The 19,166-nt window shown below is 42.0% G+C and overlaps 1 protein-coding gene across 2 annotated transcripts; it reads left to right on the forward strand.

The window, feature by feature from the left end:
• The first annotated feature begins 85 nt into the window (after positions 1 to 85).
• On the forward strand, positions 86 to 18,847 carry lmx1al (LIM homeobox transcription factor 1, alpha-like). 2 transcript variants are annotated; one of them, XM_034593823.1, is made up of 10 exons: positions 86 to 446; positions 753 to 798; positions 2,546 to 2,634; positions 3,253 to 3,442; positions 14,105 to 14,337; positions 15,484 to 15,647; positions 15,765 to 15,842; positions 15,937 to 16,057; positions 16,165 to 16,320; positions 17,187 to 18,847. In XM_034593823.1, exons 3-10 carry the CDS (start codon positions 2,574 to 2,576, stop codon positions 17,342 to 17,344), a joined length of 1,161 nt encoding a protein of 386 aa, XP_034449714.1. In that variant the 5' UTR covers positions 86 to 446; positions 753 to 798; positions 2,546 to 2,573; the 3' UTR covers positions 17,345 to 18,847. The 2 variants fall into 2 exon arrangements, with proteins under 2 accessions (XP_034449714.1, XP_034449712.1); XM_034593821.1 differs by lacking the exon at positions 753 to 798.
• Positions 18,848 to 19,166: the final 319 nt, after the last annotated feature.

Raw genomic sequence — 19,166 nt, forward strand, 5'->3', positions numbered from 1 at the left:
TTTAAATCGACCCTTTAAAGTCTCTCTCTCTCTCTCTCTCTCTAACCTTGAACACAAATGTGAAATCATCCCCATCTGAGCCATCAATAGGCTGCATCATCGCTCATCTTCCCTCATCATCTTCCGCACCTTCTCCCTCCCTCCCTCCTTCCTTCCTTCCGTGTCTGTCCATCTCCTCCCTCTGCGCCTTTTTTGCGCACAAAACAAGTCGGAGCGCGCACACACGGGCTGTGCTGGAGACAAGCGGAGAGGGAGACAATAGACAATAGTTCGGGTCATCATGGTGTTTGGATTTTTATCGTAGGCAACAAGCATGCGCGCCGGACTGTGAGGTGCAGGTGAATTCGTCTGGAAACGCGTGGGTTCGTTCACCGGCCGAAACTTTTCCCCCTGCGCGGTTTAATGTTGCCAACCGAGATTTCAGGAGGAGTGTGTTTCACCTCAAGGTAGGACACAGGTTGTTAGCGGATCCGGGACTTCAGATCTCCGTGTGATTGTTTCTGCGCATTGATAACGTGTTTCTTATTCCCGCAGCAGCTTTTACGCACAGGTTTAATGTTATTTTGCGTAAAAAAAAATGCTCAGTTTAAAAGATGAAGTCACAGTGACGCTGTCTGGTGAATTATATGTGCTTTTTTTTTTTAAATTGGCCCAGTAACACCAATCAATAGCCAAAGATAACGTGGATTAAATAGTGTGTTATTGTTTATTATTATTTAATTGAAATATTCAGTTTCAAACACTTTCTATAGATGGAGATTGTATGACGCTGATGGTGTTTACAGTTTGACCGAACAGGTATGATGTGTTACATCTCAACTTCATCCAGTTTTTTTATTATAATCATTGTACTTTTTGAATTTGATGACACAGAGACAAGATTGGACTAAAATAGCGTTGAAATGAAACCATCACATAAGACAGTTTCTCTGCTTGTCATAATATTAAATCCTCTGAGCAAAAAGAATGGTTATAAAGAAGTTTCTCACTGTTTATTTCATTGCATGTTGAATTTATTGATCCTATTGATCCTCATATATAAAATATTCCCTTTAGGGTGATTGGATAGCTCTAGGTCTTAAAAGTTAATATATATTTTCTTTAAATTTGTACTCGGGTCATTGTTATGATTATTATTGAGTATAGGGCTGTCAGTCTCAACATCTAATTATGGATGTATCACACTATTGTGTCAGTAATGGATTCAACCCGCAATTAGGGGAAATGCCACATCAGATCAGTTGTATTTACATAATTCATTTGTTTTAATTGACTCCTTCATTTTCTGTGGCAATGTAGAGATCATCCAAAAAACCAACAGCCCGTTTTATATTAACTGGAAATATACAAACTACAGGCCCTTTAGAATCTGAGTGAAAAATCTGAGGGATTCCCCCAAAAATACCAAAACAAGAAATGATGTCAATAATAAAATGTAAGCTATCATTCATTTGGAATATAGTGTGATAGTACCGCAGTTTAAAAACACCACACAGTCTGATGAAGCCACAACAAAAAACATAGAAAATTTTAATTCACGAGAATATTTTGTATAATTTTTTTTCAGCCAAATAATATTTCTGTGGAATTGTAGATTTTTTGTTTGAATGGATTTTGTAGGATATTAAAATGCCGTGAGCGAGTTTTAATGCTCAAGTCAGGTTGTGCAAAAACAAATCCGTGTTGTGATACAACAACCAAAACGAATTCCCTATAATTTAATTATTGAATGGATTTTTTTAGAAGAAGCTTTAAAAATATGTAGTTTCCATTTCATAATAATTATATTGTGTAAATTATAGCCTACACAAAAACATTTAGAATTCTTTGTAGGCTACTCTTATTTTGAAACGGCCAAGATAGATGTATTTTTTATATAGGAAAATAGGCCGAAGTCATTTTTAAATATTTTGATAAATTTACATTGTGTATTAATAACAACTTCCCATCTCTATTTTACTCAAAGTGTCGAGTGATATTAAAAGGCTGACATGAACTTTTAAAATACCAGCTGACTCGGGCCCAAGTATATACGCCTCCATAATGTGCTTATACTCATATATAATTTAGATGTAATTCATTGTAATTAGGCTTTTATGAAATTCTCAGAGATGTGTGCCTCGTATTTTGAAGTCTTTAAATTTCATTAGGTATATTGTTATTTTTGCCTTCAACAACAAACCAAGGTCTCTATCTCACACACACACGCACTCTCACCGTGTGTGTGTGTGTGTGTGTGTGTGTGTGTGTGTGTGTGTGTGTGTGTGTTTGTGTGTGCGTGTGTGTGTGTGTTTGTGTGTGCGTGTGTGTGTGTCAGTCAATCTATGTATGGATCTAAATGATGGGAACTTGAAATGTTGCCCATATATATATATATATATATGGGCTATTTATAGGCCTATTACATTGTCAAGGCTAAACGTGTGAGCACCGCCCATTTCTACATTATTTGACATTACATATTATTGGTTTCTTGAGTTCGACACGTTGAAGTCCACTGTGGCGGTCCGGCTGACATTCTGCACGTTTCTGTGTCTCCCTGCAGCGATCACACTGAGGGAAGGAGAGAAGGGATGAAAACAGAGGAGAGCCAGCAGTCCTGTCTGCAGCAGCCTCCATCCTCAACGCCTTTCGGTGAGTGACTGATCCTCCGACCATGTGTTGCAGACCGAAATCCAACTCACATGAAAAACATTCAAACATCATCCCCCGAATGTGAATGTGACGCTGAGAAAATCCCTGCAGGAGTATCATGTGTGTACTTGGAGGAAAACATTGTGATAAAAGGATCCTGAAGAATGACAAAACAAAACGCGAATGGTTGTGGCAATATTTGAGAGAAAAAAGTAAAAAATAATAATGTAATTTGAAGTTGCTTTTGCTGTGTGTGATATAAAAGAATTATAAACAATAAAACATGTAATTCTAGAACATTTCCCAAGTCCAATAATAAAAAAAAAATGCATATTGTAAAAAATTAAATAAAATAAATGTAGAAATAGATGAAATAAATATTGTGGGGGCTGTTGTATTTATATTAAATAAACAGCAATTATTTGTTTACGCCCTGCACAAAGTGGGTGACTCTGCGTAATACCGTTATTAAAGATGCTTCACTTTCCCTCAGCTTGTGGAGAAATCAGTCACAATCTAAAACTTGGGGTTTTAATAAGTTGTGGAGACTTGGGCTCGTGTCAGCAGTATTTTTTTTAAAATATATTCTGGGTTTTTATACGTGTCCTGCATATTCAGGTCCGGAGTTCAGGCGCGGGGGAGAGGTGTGCGCGGGCTGCGAGTCTCCCATCGCCGACCGCTTCCTGCTGCGCGTGAACGAGCGCTCCTGGCACGAGACCTGCGTCAAGTGCGCCGTGTGTTTGAGCGCGCTCACCGGGACCTGTTACTGCAGGGACCGTCAGCTGTACTGCAAGCACGACTATGAGAAGTAAGAGCACACACACACACACACATACACACACACACACTTTGAGGTCTTGTTTGTGGTTTGGAGTATATGGTGCAGGGGTGGAATCACTTAGTAGAATTACTCAGGCGCACAACATGGTCATCGTCTCGTCCCCACATGTAAAATAGTTTTGGTCCAGGTTTGGCCCACACCGCCACACTGCGTGTCATCAGGCCCACATATCTCGCCAGATCCGGGCCACACAAGTAAGCCATAGCAATGCCGCATTTCAACCTAAAGTGCCCCATGGGCCACTTGAGGTTCATCCAGATTACAACTTGCCTAGAGCATCGCATGTTTGCTCGAGAAAGTCCCTCATTTGTTTTCGGATAATTTGTGCCACATTTGCTATTTTACAAGTGGGCCACTTAAGGCTCACGTCCATTTTGTCCCTGCCACACGAAGGCCAGAAGTGCCTCATCAATGCCTGAAGTGGCCCACATCTGCTTGCTGTGTGTGGAACAGGTTGAGAGAAATGTCCTGGTTATTTAAAAACACATCTCCTCATCATTAAGTAAATAAATATATACAATTTGGGGATGGAATTCTTCTTTCACCCCAAATTTCAACTTTCTGGATAATGTGGATAAAGTAAAATCCTAATCTGCAAAGAAACAAGTGACTAAGAAGCTAAAGTAAAGCTTGTCTCACAATTACAAAAATTCTCAAGCAAAATTTCTAGTATTTCACAAGTGTGTATATTCAGTACAAGAGAGAGTGATTTCTGCTGTAGAGCCACACTGTAGAGCCACACAGCCACTCTCCTCAACAGTGATGTCACTCCACCTCCTGATGTCTGCAGGTCAAAAGGAAGCTAAATTCTCTTGATATGTGTTGAAGACCAAATTGTGTTTTTCAAGTTTCCAAATTTGCACCGCTGCAAAGTTTTGATGACATTGATGTGATCACTGTTTACACAGTTGTATGCAAATGAGGTCAGTTGGTTGCTTGTAACACAAAAAGATCGAACCCACTTCTAACTTCAAATAGAGTGTCCTTTATTGGTCAAGTAAAAAATGAATTAAAAAAAAAAGTTTTGGGAGAACTGACAAAAAACAGTTTTTCTCTTGATAGTCTGAGAGTGAGTTTGTCTGTGTGATGAAAAACTGAACACACTGATACATGAATAAAAACATAAACAAGCATAAATCTGGAAAAAAAGATGAAAGGAAAGAAAGTAAGCCTTCGCCAAATTATCATCAAAGAGCAAAGAGCAAATAAATAACTTTGTTGAGACTGGTGAAGTATTTTCAGTGTCGGCCTCTAAGATCAGTCACTTGCAGCGTTGCACAATTCTGATTAAAGGGATTCAGACTAAACACAACAGTGCCGTCACGGCAAGGTATCGATTTCAAACGGCTTCATGTTGGAAATTCATGTTTGACACCACAATTAGCTATGATGTCCTCAGGGTCCCCAAAGTGTGAATGTGACGAGTGTGTCTATGATGAATGGAGATTTTAGAATTTAACATTTTAAATTTTCAAAACATCAAAATGATCCGTCAGCGTTTGACCGAGTGGGATACAGATAGAAAATGAGCTTGTACGATGCTGATATAGAATATAGTGATGTCTGACAGTGTGTGAAATCGTCTGTGAAGCCACTTAAGGGGATTTAAGGAATTAATAAGTTTTCAAATGATCATTGAATCTTAGCTGCTTATAGCACAGTCTACTTTGACAGTTGTTATGTGGGAAAAAATGCAGGAGCCTTCGTGATAATAGTTGTAATAATTAAAAGATTTAAAGTACTCAGAGGCATAAAAAAAAAGTGTCTGGACGTTTATGATCACAATCTAATTTGAATCAATAACACTGCTGGGTGCTATTCCATCCGTTGATAGTAATGTAATATACAGCATGTGGACATACAGTACATGACACATTATTCTGCAATGTAAAACATAACACACACTTAACGCTTGCTTTATGAAATGGAAGATGTCCTGATTTAGTTTGAAGATTGCATCGTGTGTGTGTGTGTGTGTGTGTGTGTGTGTGTGTGTGTGTGTGTGTGTGTGTGTGTGTGTGTGTGTGTGTGTGTGTGTGTGTGTGTGTGTGTGTGTGTGTGTGTGTGTGTGTGTGTGTGTGTCTGTGTTGAGAGGGTGTGCCTGCGATGGGAGCTCCAGGGGTGAACGGCTGAAGGACGAGCCTGCAGCTTGTTATCATTGTTTTGAAAAGTGTCAGACGGCATCCAGCAGCACAGACTCTCCCACTGTACCTGACATCTGGAGGAGAGAGAGAGAGAGAGAGCTATGGTGAAAAAGTGTGTGTGTGTGTGTGTGTGGTGGGGGTGTACGGCCGGTTGATGAGAGTCCCATTGTGTGACGTTTATCTGGAAAAATGAGTGGGAAACGTGGAGGGAAAAATGAAGCACTGGGTTCATTTTCAGTGAGGGAATGAAAAAGCGTATTTGCTCTCCTCGTGTAATGAATGTAATTGCAGACCCAAATTAATAGTCAGCCCTTCATTCACTATGGTGTTGATTTAGTCCCCTATACATTGCATATGGAGAGTCGCCTTGTTGTGTTGAGTCCGTGCCAGACTTGGCACACAGTACTGCCTGTGACCTTCGGCGGATCAGCAACAATGTCTCCTTGTTTTCCCTGCAGTCTGTCCATCAGCGCCTCACACTGCACACTCCTCCGAGCTCCCGCCCAGAGCAGGTGTGTGCATTGTGACAGAGAACCATGTCCAAGAATTTGGAACGTGCATCAGAATTTTAGAGGAATTTTCTACAATCATTTTCGGGGGTTGATGATCTCCCTGTTATTGGTGGCGCTTTTGGTTCAAAGAGGCAGGGGCAGATTTCAATTGCCTGTGTCTTGATGCATTGATATGAGTTTTTTTTTGCATGTCAGGCATTAAATGAATCAAATTACTGGTGAGGATTGTGTTGACAAAATAGATGGTGTGGTGAGACAGCATCTTGCAGGCTTTTTGAGCTCATACTGGGCCATTTTCCATGTCTCCTTCACGGGGTATCTCTGGCTTGTCCAAATATTTTTTAATTCATCCTTTGCTTTGAATTACATCACCCAGCACAAGCAGACAAGCAGACTTCTCCTCCCTGACTCGCTCCCCTGCATTTTAGCGGCGAGCTACGCTGCACATTTCTGCTATCCACACTCATTTAGTAAAAAATCATTGGGCGGATAGCTGTGATTTTTTTCAAATCTATTCTGTGGAAGTCGGTGGATGTCTCTAAATTCAAATGAGAAAACAGATCTAATTTGAAATGTGACCCATCCCCCACCCGATTCATCCCGTGTAAACTGCCCCCGAGGCAAAAGTTTGTTTTTTTAATTCAACATTTGCATGTTCAATGTTTTCAAATCATACTTTGCTTCGAAAATGATTTTAAACTCATCGCTCCGTTGCTAAATATACTAATGTGAGGTTTCAACATATCAAAATACTTTTTAAGGTGAAGCACATGAATCCTAATATTCAACCTTGTGTGTAGAATTGTGCAGAAAAAAGGTTCAGTTCACGTTCAGGTTTATTCCCTGAAGCTTTAGGTAATAAACAAGCGTACACACCCTAGTGCCACTCATTATCTACGTAAAAGGGAAAAAAATAGGAGGTATGCCTTCAGTTTCGAGTTTCCCTGCTCTCAATCTGTTATGGAAATGAGGGGATTTAGACACAATAAACTCAAGTGCATCTTGTGGATTTTACTTGTGGATTTATTTTTGTTTTGAAACCTCGAGAAATTCTCTGGAACTCCATCCTGTTATTGAGCAGATGTTCAAAATGAGGCTTTGGAGTCACTCCCCCCCCCCACACACACACACACATGCTCACAATTTCCATCAGGATATAGTCAGGTGTCACTTTCACAGGCAAGATGAGCAGAATTATACAAATCTGCAAAATGGAAAATATTTATTATATCAGAGACAGGAAGTCTGGATGGTAATTAGTAAAAACAATTCTATAGGTCTGAATGAGACATGGTGGAAATTTGAGAATAACGAAAACAATTAAAAGCAAAATATATTAAAGCAGTTTGCTCAAAATTTTAACATTCATTGTGAGTAAAAGACGACATTTCATTCTGATTGAAAGTTAGAAAAAGATGCTGGTTAGCAGGAATAGTGTGCAGCCTCAGTGTCCTACACTTTCTTGTACACCCAGGCTCGACATCATGGTTCTCTGCCAAGCGGAGAAGTATAAGGCCAGTGTTGGTCAAAAGTGTTGAGCTCAGACAGAATGGAGGGTAGCCTGGCTGTGCGGAGCCAGCGAGCTCCCTTGTAAGCCTTATAAAGGCAGTTTCAGCCGTGTGAAAGGCAGGTCACCGGGGTGGATATTCACTAAACCTCGGGTTTAATACCTCACTCTGTGGGGTGGAGGCCACCGAGACGACATCTAGGTTTACAAACCCGCTCGCTGCAGACAGAGAGAGAGGGAGACCCCACCACCACAGTCATGGGATCCCCCCTCCGGTAAAAGCTGTGGGTCCAGTGCTGACGGCCTCTCGCGGCATCCTCTCGGGTTCCAGTGCATCGATGTGGGTGAACTTCTGAGTCTCGTTCCTTAAAAAATACTGAGGATAGAAACTCTGCCTTCCCCTGCTCTTCTCCCCCCTGTCCCCTCACCCCACCCACCATCTCTCTCCATCTCTCATCAGCTACCTCGTTCATCACTGTCTGCTTTGTAATAATATTTCTCTATTCCAAACCTCATTTCCTCCTCGTTGAGATTGATAGCAGCGATGACACCAAACAGTTTATCTCCCCGTTTATCCCTTGTTTTCTCTTAATCGCCCCCCCCTCCTCCCCTCGGCAGCTCTTTGTGTCTCGGGATGGCAATGGGAGGAGGAGGAGGAGGAGGAGGAGGAGGTGGTGGTGGTAGGGAGGCTGATTGGGTACAGTGCTAATTACCCAGCATTCTGGGGCTGTCGTGCGATGACAGGTCTGACACCGGGCTGCAGGGAAGTACTTGTAGAGAGAATTACGCAACGACATGTCAGACACAGTGAACTCATATTCCTATCAACACGCAGTTTTATTCATAAATCTCTATCATATTAATGAATTATTTCTAATTAAAAAAAAGCCAGAATTACACTTTTAAGACACACGTTCAACAAAAAATTGTTTCCCCCTCATTTTCAGTGGTTTGCAACCATGCCGATAACTTTGATTTTGTTTGCTCAGGTTCTGGAGAGAAGAAAGAGGAGAGTAGAACTTTGTTTGTGGTACTCAAAGCTACTAAAAATGTACATTTAAAAATTACACAATATACTACTAATGTGTCTTTTAAGAAACACCATCATGATTTCTCATAATTACACAACCCAGGCAAATGGAACGGAAATATCTAAATGTCTAGAAAGTGAGAATATGTGGTTTTCTTTGTCCTTGAATGATTAAAGTTTGCGTGTCTTTGCGTGACTCATGGCTGCAGCTTACTACAGTACAGTTTATATGAATCCCAGTGAGAGGCTTTACACATAACGCATACATGTGGCTGTGAAACGTTCAAACACTCCTCCCTTACCCAGGGGTCTTATATTAGTCAAACCTGCAGCTCAACAGATGATGGTGGGAGGTGTGCCGGAGAAAGTTTGTGTGTTGTGAAGGCGTGATGTTGAGGAATGATTGGATTTTATGGTGTAAATGAAAGAATGTCAGGGCGAAATGTCACTAATGGAAAAAGAGAAATGGGATAAAAGAAGGTAAAGTCATGGTGTGAGCGAGAGTTTTGGGAAGGGAACAGCAGCAGGGACGGGCTGATTTTTGTCTGGATGTATGTGTGTGTGTGTTTGGTTGGGGGGGGGGGGGGGGGGGGGTAATATTGCCACTGTTTTTGCATAATGCGAGATGAGACCCCATCATCTTTCCTCCCCCACAACAATTTTATAACAGACAGCTAATAAATGTTTCATGGCAGAACAAGCTGCTCGCCTCGGCTTTATTAAATCTGAGATAATAAAAGCAGAGAGGGAGAGGAAAAAAGAGAGAGAGAATAGGGGGTCGCACCGGAGAGAGGGAGAGATGGGGAGATCGGCGTAGACTTTTCTCAAATCGACTGGCTGTATCTCCTGTTTCTGGGGCAACGGGTCCCGCTGTCCCCCGCCGCCCCCCTCCCCACCGCTTCCCGCTCCGCCAGAGACAGACAGGAAATGAGAAACGGGCAGACAGGATATTGCGTTCTGGTGGCCTGGGGATTAACTGTGTTATCTAAACTAACACACACACACACACGCGCGCGCGCCCACTCACTCACGCACGCAAACACACATCTATAGCCCCACACGTAGCGTTGATTCTCAGTAGCATCAGGTGTAGATGGCACAGACCCAGAGACACATATCATGCAGACCATTGCGCGTCACGCAGGTCTTTTTGTTGTTACTTTACACAGGTACATTGCATCAGAAGTTGAATATTACAGGCCTCAGTGCTGCTCTTATTATTAGTGCGGGGCGATTTATCATGACATGTTACTGTGCAACTGTGGGATTCCGAGAGTTTGAGCAGAAATGGCTCCAGAGATGTCCTCCATGTGCTGAGGGCCCTCGTGGTCATTACACAGTTTTTAACTAAATCTGGAGGAGGCTCATTGAGCAAGTGACTGTTTATGTTTATGATGTTTCTCCATTGATGCGTGGATGGATACGTTCCACAAATGACAGCATCTGTCAGTGTTTTATTGATGTTTGTACCCAGGCACCTTATCTGTGTTTACACAAACTGTGCATATTTGTGCTTATGCGTGCATGTGACTCTATATATACACGTGTGTGTGTGTGTGTGTGTGTGCATCATGTGTGACTGTACCTTATTATATGTGTGTGCGTGTGTGTTTGAGTGTGTTTGAGTGTGTTTGAGTGTGAGTGAGTGGTGGCAGGGGTAGCGAGTATTGTGGGGAATGCTGGGAGATTTTAATAACACAGAAGCAGTGCAGGGAGATTTAATAAAAGGAGATGATGTGATTACTGAACCTTGGCTCTGAGCCATTTTGCTTCACGGAGCAATATCCGCCGAAAAGTACACGCGCACACACATCCACACGCGCGCGCACACACACTTGCACACATACGCACACCCTTGCACACACATCTAGGAAGTGGATGCTAAACAGAATACAACTTTAAAGTGAGGTTGTTGCATATCATTTTTCTTTTCGCATCTGTCACACGAATCCTTGGATGCACCTTCATTTTCCGGGGATGTATGTATGTGACACACACATGCTCTGGTCATTCTGAACACATAATGCATGTGGGAACCACAAGCTACGGCATATTACATGTGAAGAGACATCATTTTAGATCTTAAACTAGGAGCAAGGAATTCAAATGAGTGATCCCTGATGAGCCACAGTTCCAGAGTTAAGACAAAATCTGTCTACGTTGGGTTCTTCTGGCCCCTTTTCCATTAAACTGTTCCAAACCTGGAGCAAACCAATACCTGTATAAATATTCATCAATTATGGAAGCAAGCACAACAACTGTAATCACTCTGAGACACATACATATTTATGGAACGATTGTGTTGGGGTCCAGACAGTGTCGTGCTTGTCAGAGCTCACAGGCAAAACAATGCCACATGACACAGCTTAGGGAGATGAGGGAGATTCTGTTATTCTGTTTGTATGCCTAGGATCTACAATAAAGCAAGCAAGCAAGAGCTGATTACACCCACCCAATACTTAGAAGACATTACCTTTCTCCGCCTCTCTGCATTTGATCTCATAATCAGTGAGTTTGTAATTAGTCGTGGCCCCAACCCCTTCCCAAATCCACAGCGCCGAGCGCGAAGTCGCCTGCAGCCAAAGATCCTGAAGCTCTGCACATCACAAGCTCCCAAAGTTTACTGTTCTATAGTCTTCTGTCTGCACTTACATCTCTGTTCTCTGTAATTCTGGATGTGTCGTGAACAATACATCACAACAATGGAGGAAACTATAAAATCCGAAGTCTTCTTCACACAACTGCGGAACCCATTTCCAGCAATGTGATTTAAAAAAGAAAAACGTAAATCATTATGATGAGGGAACTTTCTCAAAATAATTTAAAAAACCCTATTAAAGTAATGACTTATCTCAAACTGACTGAATATTTCCAAATAATGGGAAACCTTACTAAAATAATGACTTAGTGTCTGAAAATAATGAGAAACCTTAAAATAATGACACAGTATATCATAATGACGAGAAACTATTTAAAACAAAATCCTTTTTTTGAGGAAGTTTCAAATTGTTTGAGGAACAAAGTCATTAGATTGAAAAACTGTAATTTTTGAGAAAGTCATCCGTAATTTTGAGGACGTGTTTCATTATTTTGTGAATGTTTCTTTTTACGATGACTAACAAGCTACAAGAAAAAGACATGGATTTCCATACACAGCTGGTCTTTACTGCAGCTGTTTAGATTCTAATTTAAATTCTACTTTTGTGCATATTGGAAATGTCAGATATAATTCCTCTGTATGTAGCTAATACAAACATCTTTTTCCCGTCTAATTCTTGTTGCAAGTATAAACATGTCAATCACAAAGCTAAATTAGAGACATTCAAATGAATGTTTTCTATTTAAAAAAAATCTCCCAATAGAAGTTTGTATTGGAAATTGTGCAACAATGTTGTGAAATAAAGAAATGATCATGTATACGGATACAAGTATGAAGCAGAAAATTGGTTGTGTGCATTATTGACACAATTGTATAATTTTGCTGCAACAGTAGAAGCTAAATTTACTTAATTCATGTCTTAATTCATGTCTCCGGTCTTTAACTATCATGTCCATAGTGATTTATTGGAAGCTGCTCTCTGGTCAGGGCCGGTGTGAATGATACTTCTATTAGAGGGATTAGGCTGATCTACTTACAGACCCCCCTCTGTGGCAGTTGCCCCAAGTTGCCTTCATTTGCCATGTTGAGTAAATTCCTACCGTGCTGTGTACACCCCGATTAGGGAGTGTGGGACTTAACCAGCAATATCGTCAGTCTTATGCAAGCATTCCTGTGACAATTCTGTTGTGTTGTATTTTGTTCGCAATTAAAAGAGGCATTTAAGTTGTTGAAGCCTTGAATGTGTTTGGATGGAGACCGAGGCTGCAGAGAGCGCAGTGCCAATCTCTCTCCTTTGTGAAATTTGTCAAATATTTTGGTTAACGTGCGGCGTCTTGTACATTTCTTACAGCATCTTAAAGATACAATTTTAATTCTTGAAAAGAAAATGGGTTGAGCGACATACAGGCCCTGTCGGAACACATTATTGCAGGGATGCGTTTGGGGGGGACACTTGTGTTTATGATGTTACGTTAGCGACACTGTCAATTGGGGAGTTTTTTGGGAGCGTTTGGCAGATGGATTGAGAAAGATTAGCCGTGGCAGCTGTGTTTGGGACAGAATCACAGATTAGGAGCACTAATGTGCAGACCTGGCTCCTTCTTTACACTCCAGATTTGGGCAGCAACACCTTCCTATCGCTCAGTCAGGGAGCTTCAACACTTTCGTCCCTTCCTCCACCTGCCCCACACACACACACACCCCTACACACCCTCCCGTCTTTCTTATCCAGTTTCGTTCTGGTGCCCGTCCTGTTCTCCCGTCTACCTACACCTATGTGCTCTGGCTACCTTCATGTTGAAGTGATATTCTCGTGATCCAGTGTACGTGCACTTTCTTCTCATTGCAGGTGGGTTACACCAGCAGTAGGATGATGGGTTATGGTTAATAGCCAAATTTTAGACTAGGTATACTGAAACTGTGAGTGGGTGTGTGCAAATGTCTGTGTGCGTGCCCGGCGCGTGCACGTGCATGTGTCTATGTTTGTGTGTGTGTGTGTATATGTGTTTTAGTGTGCATAAGTGAGAGGAGAGAGATTAACCCCATGCTATCCCCAATCCCTGGTTATGAGTTTACAGCGTCTGTCTGGCCATCGCACTGTTTAAACAACAATCTAATTAATCCTGTCTTTATTAGTTTCAGTGAACTGGGGAGGCAGGCTGGGAGGGCATGAGGGAGAACTGGGAATGCTGGCAGAAAATACCAGGGAGGGAGGGGGAGGAAACCAAGTGCGAGAGCAGGGATTTGAGAGGAATTTAATGGCAGAGACTTAGGCCTCGTGAATGGAAATAGGGATGTGAAGAGACGGTGAGGCAGGAGAGAAACCGAGGGGGTTATAACATCTCTCAGGAGGAGAGCGATGGGGGGACAAAAGAAGGAAAGTGGTCGTGGAGAAATGCAATGGAGCTGAGCAATAATCTTTATTAAGCTTTATTCATAATGTGAAATCAGCCCTTTAAGATTGCTGGTGGGATGTGAATAGACAGAGGTTCACCCCTTTAAACCGATCTCAACATTTAAGGAATTAAAAAAAAAAAAAATCACAACAGGGAGCTCTCTTAACAAAAGCTTTCTACTGCCACCTACTGTCATGAGGGAGAAGAGAAAATACAATGTAAAAATACCGACTACTGTAATTCCTCTCAGCAGATGTTCACCTTGTTGCTCTGTGAATTGGGTAATGTTTATACGACCTTTAATTAAGAGACTATGTTAATCTCCAGAATCATCGGAGCCGAGTGTAAATGTGTCAAAGCCGCCATCTTTAATTACCTCTCTATTCTCCACTCCTTGACTCCCATCATTCACATGTATAACCTCACTCTGTGTGCCCACAGGCTGTTTGTGAGGAAGTGCAGCGCCTGCCTGCAGGTGATTGGTCGCTCCGAGCTGATAATGCGCGTGCTGGGCCAGGTGTACCACCTGGGCTGCTTCAGCTGCTGCGAGTGTGAGCGCCGGCTGCAGAGAGGTGATGAGTTTGTGCTGAAAGAAGGCCAACTGCTCTGCCGCATGGACTACGAGAAGGAGAGGGAAATGTTGGCCGCCATCAGTCCGACACCAACAGAATCAAGTACAGTAGCTTTGTTCAGTTCAGAGCCTGCCTGCTTTTTCTGCACACGTCTGCATTCTTTCTTTTACCATCATTCAGCCGACGTATTTTTCATTCAACTCCTGTCACATTCCACCACAGCAAACCAGTGAGGGGGCCTTTAAGGAGTTAAAATCTCAAGCTGCTCCCTTGTTCAGTTTGAAGTACATATAATACATCCATGCTTTTGTTTCATTTCGTTACATACAGCAGAAATGACAATAAAGTTGACTTTCACTGTTGCAAGTCTTTGTATTCACTTTCACACCTTAAAGGGATAGTTCACCAAAAAATAAAAATGCATTCATTATCTACTCACCACTATGCTATTTTTTTTTCTTTTGTTTTTATAAATAGTGGCGAGTTCATAATGAGTGAATTTTCATTTTTAGGTGAACTTTCCCTTTAAGCTTGACAAGTTCACATCAGCCCTGTTTCACTTCCCTTCACTGGTTACCAGATGATTTTAAGATCATTACTTTTAAAGCACTTCATGGCTTTGCTCCCAGCTACATCGCTAAATTGATCCTGAAATCCTCCCCTATCAGCCTGCAGGCTGCTGGTTGTTCCTGAGTCCCGCTTCAAGACCAAGTTCTTGTGGTCAGGGCCCCTCAGCTCTGGGGGAGGTGCCTGAGCATCTGCATCTTGCAGAATCAGTGACATCCTTTAAATCACTTCAAAATTCATCTTTTTATGAAATCTTTAGCTCCTGGTCTCAATGCAAGCATGCCTTATCTGTTTTTTGTTATTATTATTTAGCGGTTATCTTCCTTGTTGGGGTCTTTATTCATTTTTATTTGATCATATATATTATTTGTATTTTAATTGCTTGATTTTATTAAATCCATTTGTGATTTATCCTGTTTCAAGCTCTTTATAACTTTGCTTTGAAAAGTGTTATACAACTAAAGATTATACAGTGAACAGGATGTTTTATTGTTTTTTAATTTGGTTTGGTGTGTTGTACTTTATTTTTTCAGAATGTTACAAACACTGAAGAAACTCTTTTTCTTCAACTGGTCACTAACTGGGGACCAAAGCTGGCAGCAGTGTTAAATACTGGAGAATAAAAGTGCACCTTCTCATACAGACCGGTCTGATTGTTTGTTGTCTGCTTACCTTTCTCAGTGAAGAGTGAGGATGAGGATGGTGGAGGGGGCTCCGGCGGGGGGAAAGGTGGTGATGAAGGCAAGGAGCACAAGCGTTCTAAACGACCACGCACCATCTTGACCACACAGCAGCGCCGCGCTTTCAAGGCCTCATTTGAAGTGTCTGCGAAGCCCTGCCGCAAGGTGGGTGGACCAGCTTGTGTTATCAAGGAAAATGCATTGTCTTGTTGTTCTAGTGTCTTTATCAGTTTGTAAAGCAGTAAATCTCAAGATAAAACAATGGAACACCTCCCCCTGCAGGTGAGAGAGACACTGGCTGCTGAGACTGGACTGACAGTACGGGTTGTGCAGGTGTGGTTTCAAAACCAGAGAGCCAAGGTTAGACTTTACCCGTTTTTTTTCATGAAGACACAATGTCACACGTCTACATGCGTATAGAAATATATCACAATGCAACGTGATTGTGTCTCAGATGAAAAAGATCGCTCGTCGACAGCAGCAACAGCAGCAGCAGCAGCAGGAGCAGGAGCAGCTTGGAGGAACCCGGAGAGGACAAAGCAGAGGGGGCCGTCAGAGCAATGACGACAGTGAGGGTGAGAGCTGTCAACGCAGCATCGAGAAGAATAAAAAAGTAAATAAAATTTTAAAAAACAATATGCTATAAATCTGTGTGACTAAGGGGATTCTCGTCCTCTATCAGATGGATCCAGTACTCATGGCATGGATGGGATTCTGGGATATGCCTCTCTGCCACGTCAGCAGCTACTTGCTCTGGACCCCAACATCTACGGCGGAGAGCCGTTTCGACATGGGCTGACCCCGCCGCAGCTGACCAGCGAGCAGCTCCACTCCTATGGTAAGACAGGAGGGGAAAGCTGCAAGACCTTCCCCCAAAGATCCCACCCTCATGATGGTCAAAACAATAATAAGGTCATGGGGTCATTCAGCAAGTTAGTCTCCGCAGTTTCATCTGGGTGGTTGCAACAGGATAGGCAAAGCACGCAATTACCTGGGGCCCAGAGCTGAGAGGGGGCTGATTATATCAGTTCACAGCGACAACCATTTTGTGAGAATCCCCTTAAATTCTTTGATCAGCTACGTAGAGCAGACTGCAACAACACCATCGTCGAAAACCTCCAAACGAGACCCTATGCCGCTAGCTCTCTGCCAAATGCTTCGTACTTTCAGAGGTTTGGTTGAAGACATCGAAAAGCATGTACATACACTTTCTTTGTAATTTTGATCGTAAAAGAATCAAAGGTGCATTTCGTTCGATGTAGGACTCCCCCTGTTCCCTTTTGCCTGGGGCCCCCAAACTCCCTTTAAACATTTCTAAGTAAATGTCAGCCATCTTCCAAACCAAGGGGTTTAACGCTGACTTTACACTGCTGTCAATTAATTACACTGCTTAATGTTTCTTTATCATTTCCTTAGAAAATGTGCAGTGGGAAATAGTGACGCAAAAATAGGCAGATCAGATTTGTTACACGTTAGAAGCACGTTTCATACTGGTTTCCAGTTGCATAAAGATAAGTAGAGGCTGGGATAAAACTCTGAGGGCTGGCATATTGCCTGTTTTTCAACTTCATTGGCTTCAATTCAGCTTTGAATAAAAAAGAATTGTGCTTTCCATGTTCTTTCCATATTTTTCTGTGCTCGCTGGTACGGCTATGAAGACAGTTCCACTTCAGCTCTGCACACTGTCACTCTCTTCCCCTGCAGACTCAGAGACCGTGTTCCACGACCTGGACAGCGACGGGAGCCTCGGCCACCTCGGCGACTGCCTCCTAGCAACAGGGGACGGCGGTCTCCTGCCAGGGCGAGTGGGAAACCCCATCGACCGTCTCTACTCCATGCAGAACTCCTACTTCACCTCCTGACCCTTATAAACTCTCACCCTCTCCCCTCCCGATCCACCTTTCACCTCAGAGATGCAGCTAATGGAGTCAGTCCATCAACATTGCCCGTGGGACCACTCTCCACGAAGTAGCCCACACCCAAACACACTTCTGAGCTTTTATCACAGGCCGAGATTATCACGTCAAGTCATATTACTTTGCAGCAGATTTGCATAAAGTCCCTACCGTTGTTTCTCGATAAGAATCATATGCTGGAAATACAGACACTGTAAATGTCCAAGATATGTTAAAGGACCTCAATTTCTCTTGTTGTATTTATGTGATGTTCAATGAAACGCATTTCATGGCACTTCCAACAAAAAGCAAAAGACACCTATCAAACATATTAATATCTATATCACGAATTACAGGTGAAATTTGGTTGTTGAAAGTGAATTCATCAATCAAGTGACATGTATGTAGGAGTCTTATGAGCAGCTAAGGGTCTAAATTAAATTAATACACTGCTTAAGTTCTTTTTTTTTTGGTGACAGGACTAGTGATTGATTATTGTGTGTGAAAGACTGCAGCGTATACAACACTGTATATGGATTGGCGTACAATTTTGCTCTCAGGTTAGTGTGTATGTTTATGTAACCTGAGCCATAACTCAGGATATTGTGCTGGATAGGATTACAATTTAAGTCGCCCAATGATTTCAAGGATTGTAAAGAAGAAGAAACCAGGTGTAAAAGTTTCATTTCAAACCATATTAGTTTTTGATCATGCATGTGAAGTATAATATGGACCAAAAAAAATGTAATTTTTTTAGCATTTCCACAACACTACAGGGTCATTTGAAGAGCCTTATGCGGAAACAGGGTGGTGTAAGTTATTATTGCTTTAGCTTTCCCTTTTATTTTATCATGTAATTGCTAAGAAGCAGCACAGCAAATGATAACCAATAGATCTCTAATGCCCAAAACTTAGGACACTGGGTACATGATGGTGTACTCCAAATGTAAACGTGAGTATGACTGTGTTACAGTTAGTCGTTGTAGTCACTTTCTGTAATTATTCCTTTCTCAAACATCGCAAATTAGATGTTAGGTAGATATTTTGTACATTTTTCTGTGATAATCAGCAAATATTTAAACTGTAGCATGATATCTATGTGTCACAAATTAGGTCGAAGGAAATAGCCTCCGAACTTAAGTTGAATAGCGAGTGTTTCCTGCAAAACGTCGGGGATCTCACTCACAAGGAGGGGCAGAATAAAATAGGATTATAGGATCATACCTGTTTCATTAAGGTGCCTGTGATTGGCTACAGCTTGTGACATTTCATCATGACATTATGTTTTGACTCTGATCACTGACTCATGGTATTTTTAAAGTGAATCTTTTTGTGAATGTAACTTATTTGTGCGGTATTTAGGCCAGAATCCTGTTTGACTTTTTTTGTTTTTGTTCAGTGACTGCCAGGTGATGTGCTTTGAATGTAATGTTGCCGTATCTTCAATACAATCTGCGGTTTCATCTTTGACGCGTGCTTGCCTTGTTTGTCCTCAGTATGATAAATGGAGGTGCGCCGATCGCTTGCTCGTCTGATATGAACCAAGGTAATTCATTACGCTTGAAAAGAATGAACGCCACCTCCCTCCTCTACCCCCTTCAGCGCTTTAATAATTAAACCAGAAAAGGTCTGTTCTGCTCAGTGGTCACAGGGCTCTTAACTCAACATCCTCCCTCTGTCTCTCTCAGTAGTCCTGCTGATTAGAGCTGGACGGCCTCCTCCTCCTTTCTTTCTTCCCAGACTCCCTGTTTCTCAGTCATTGAGTAGCCAGGAGACTTTGTGTGGGAGT

Source organism: Hippoglossus hippoglossus, chromosome 8 (genome assembly GCF_009819705.1).
Source record: "Hippoglossus hippoglossus isolate fHipHip1 chromosome 8, fHipHip1.pri, whole genome shotgun sequence".
NCBI lineage: Eukaryota > Metazoa > Chordata > Actinopteri > Pleuronectiformes > Pleuronectidae > Hippoglossus > Hippoglossus hippoglossus.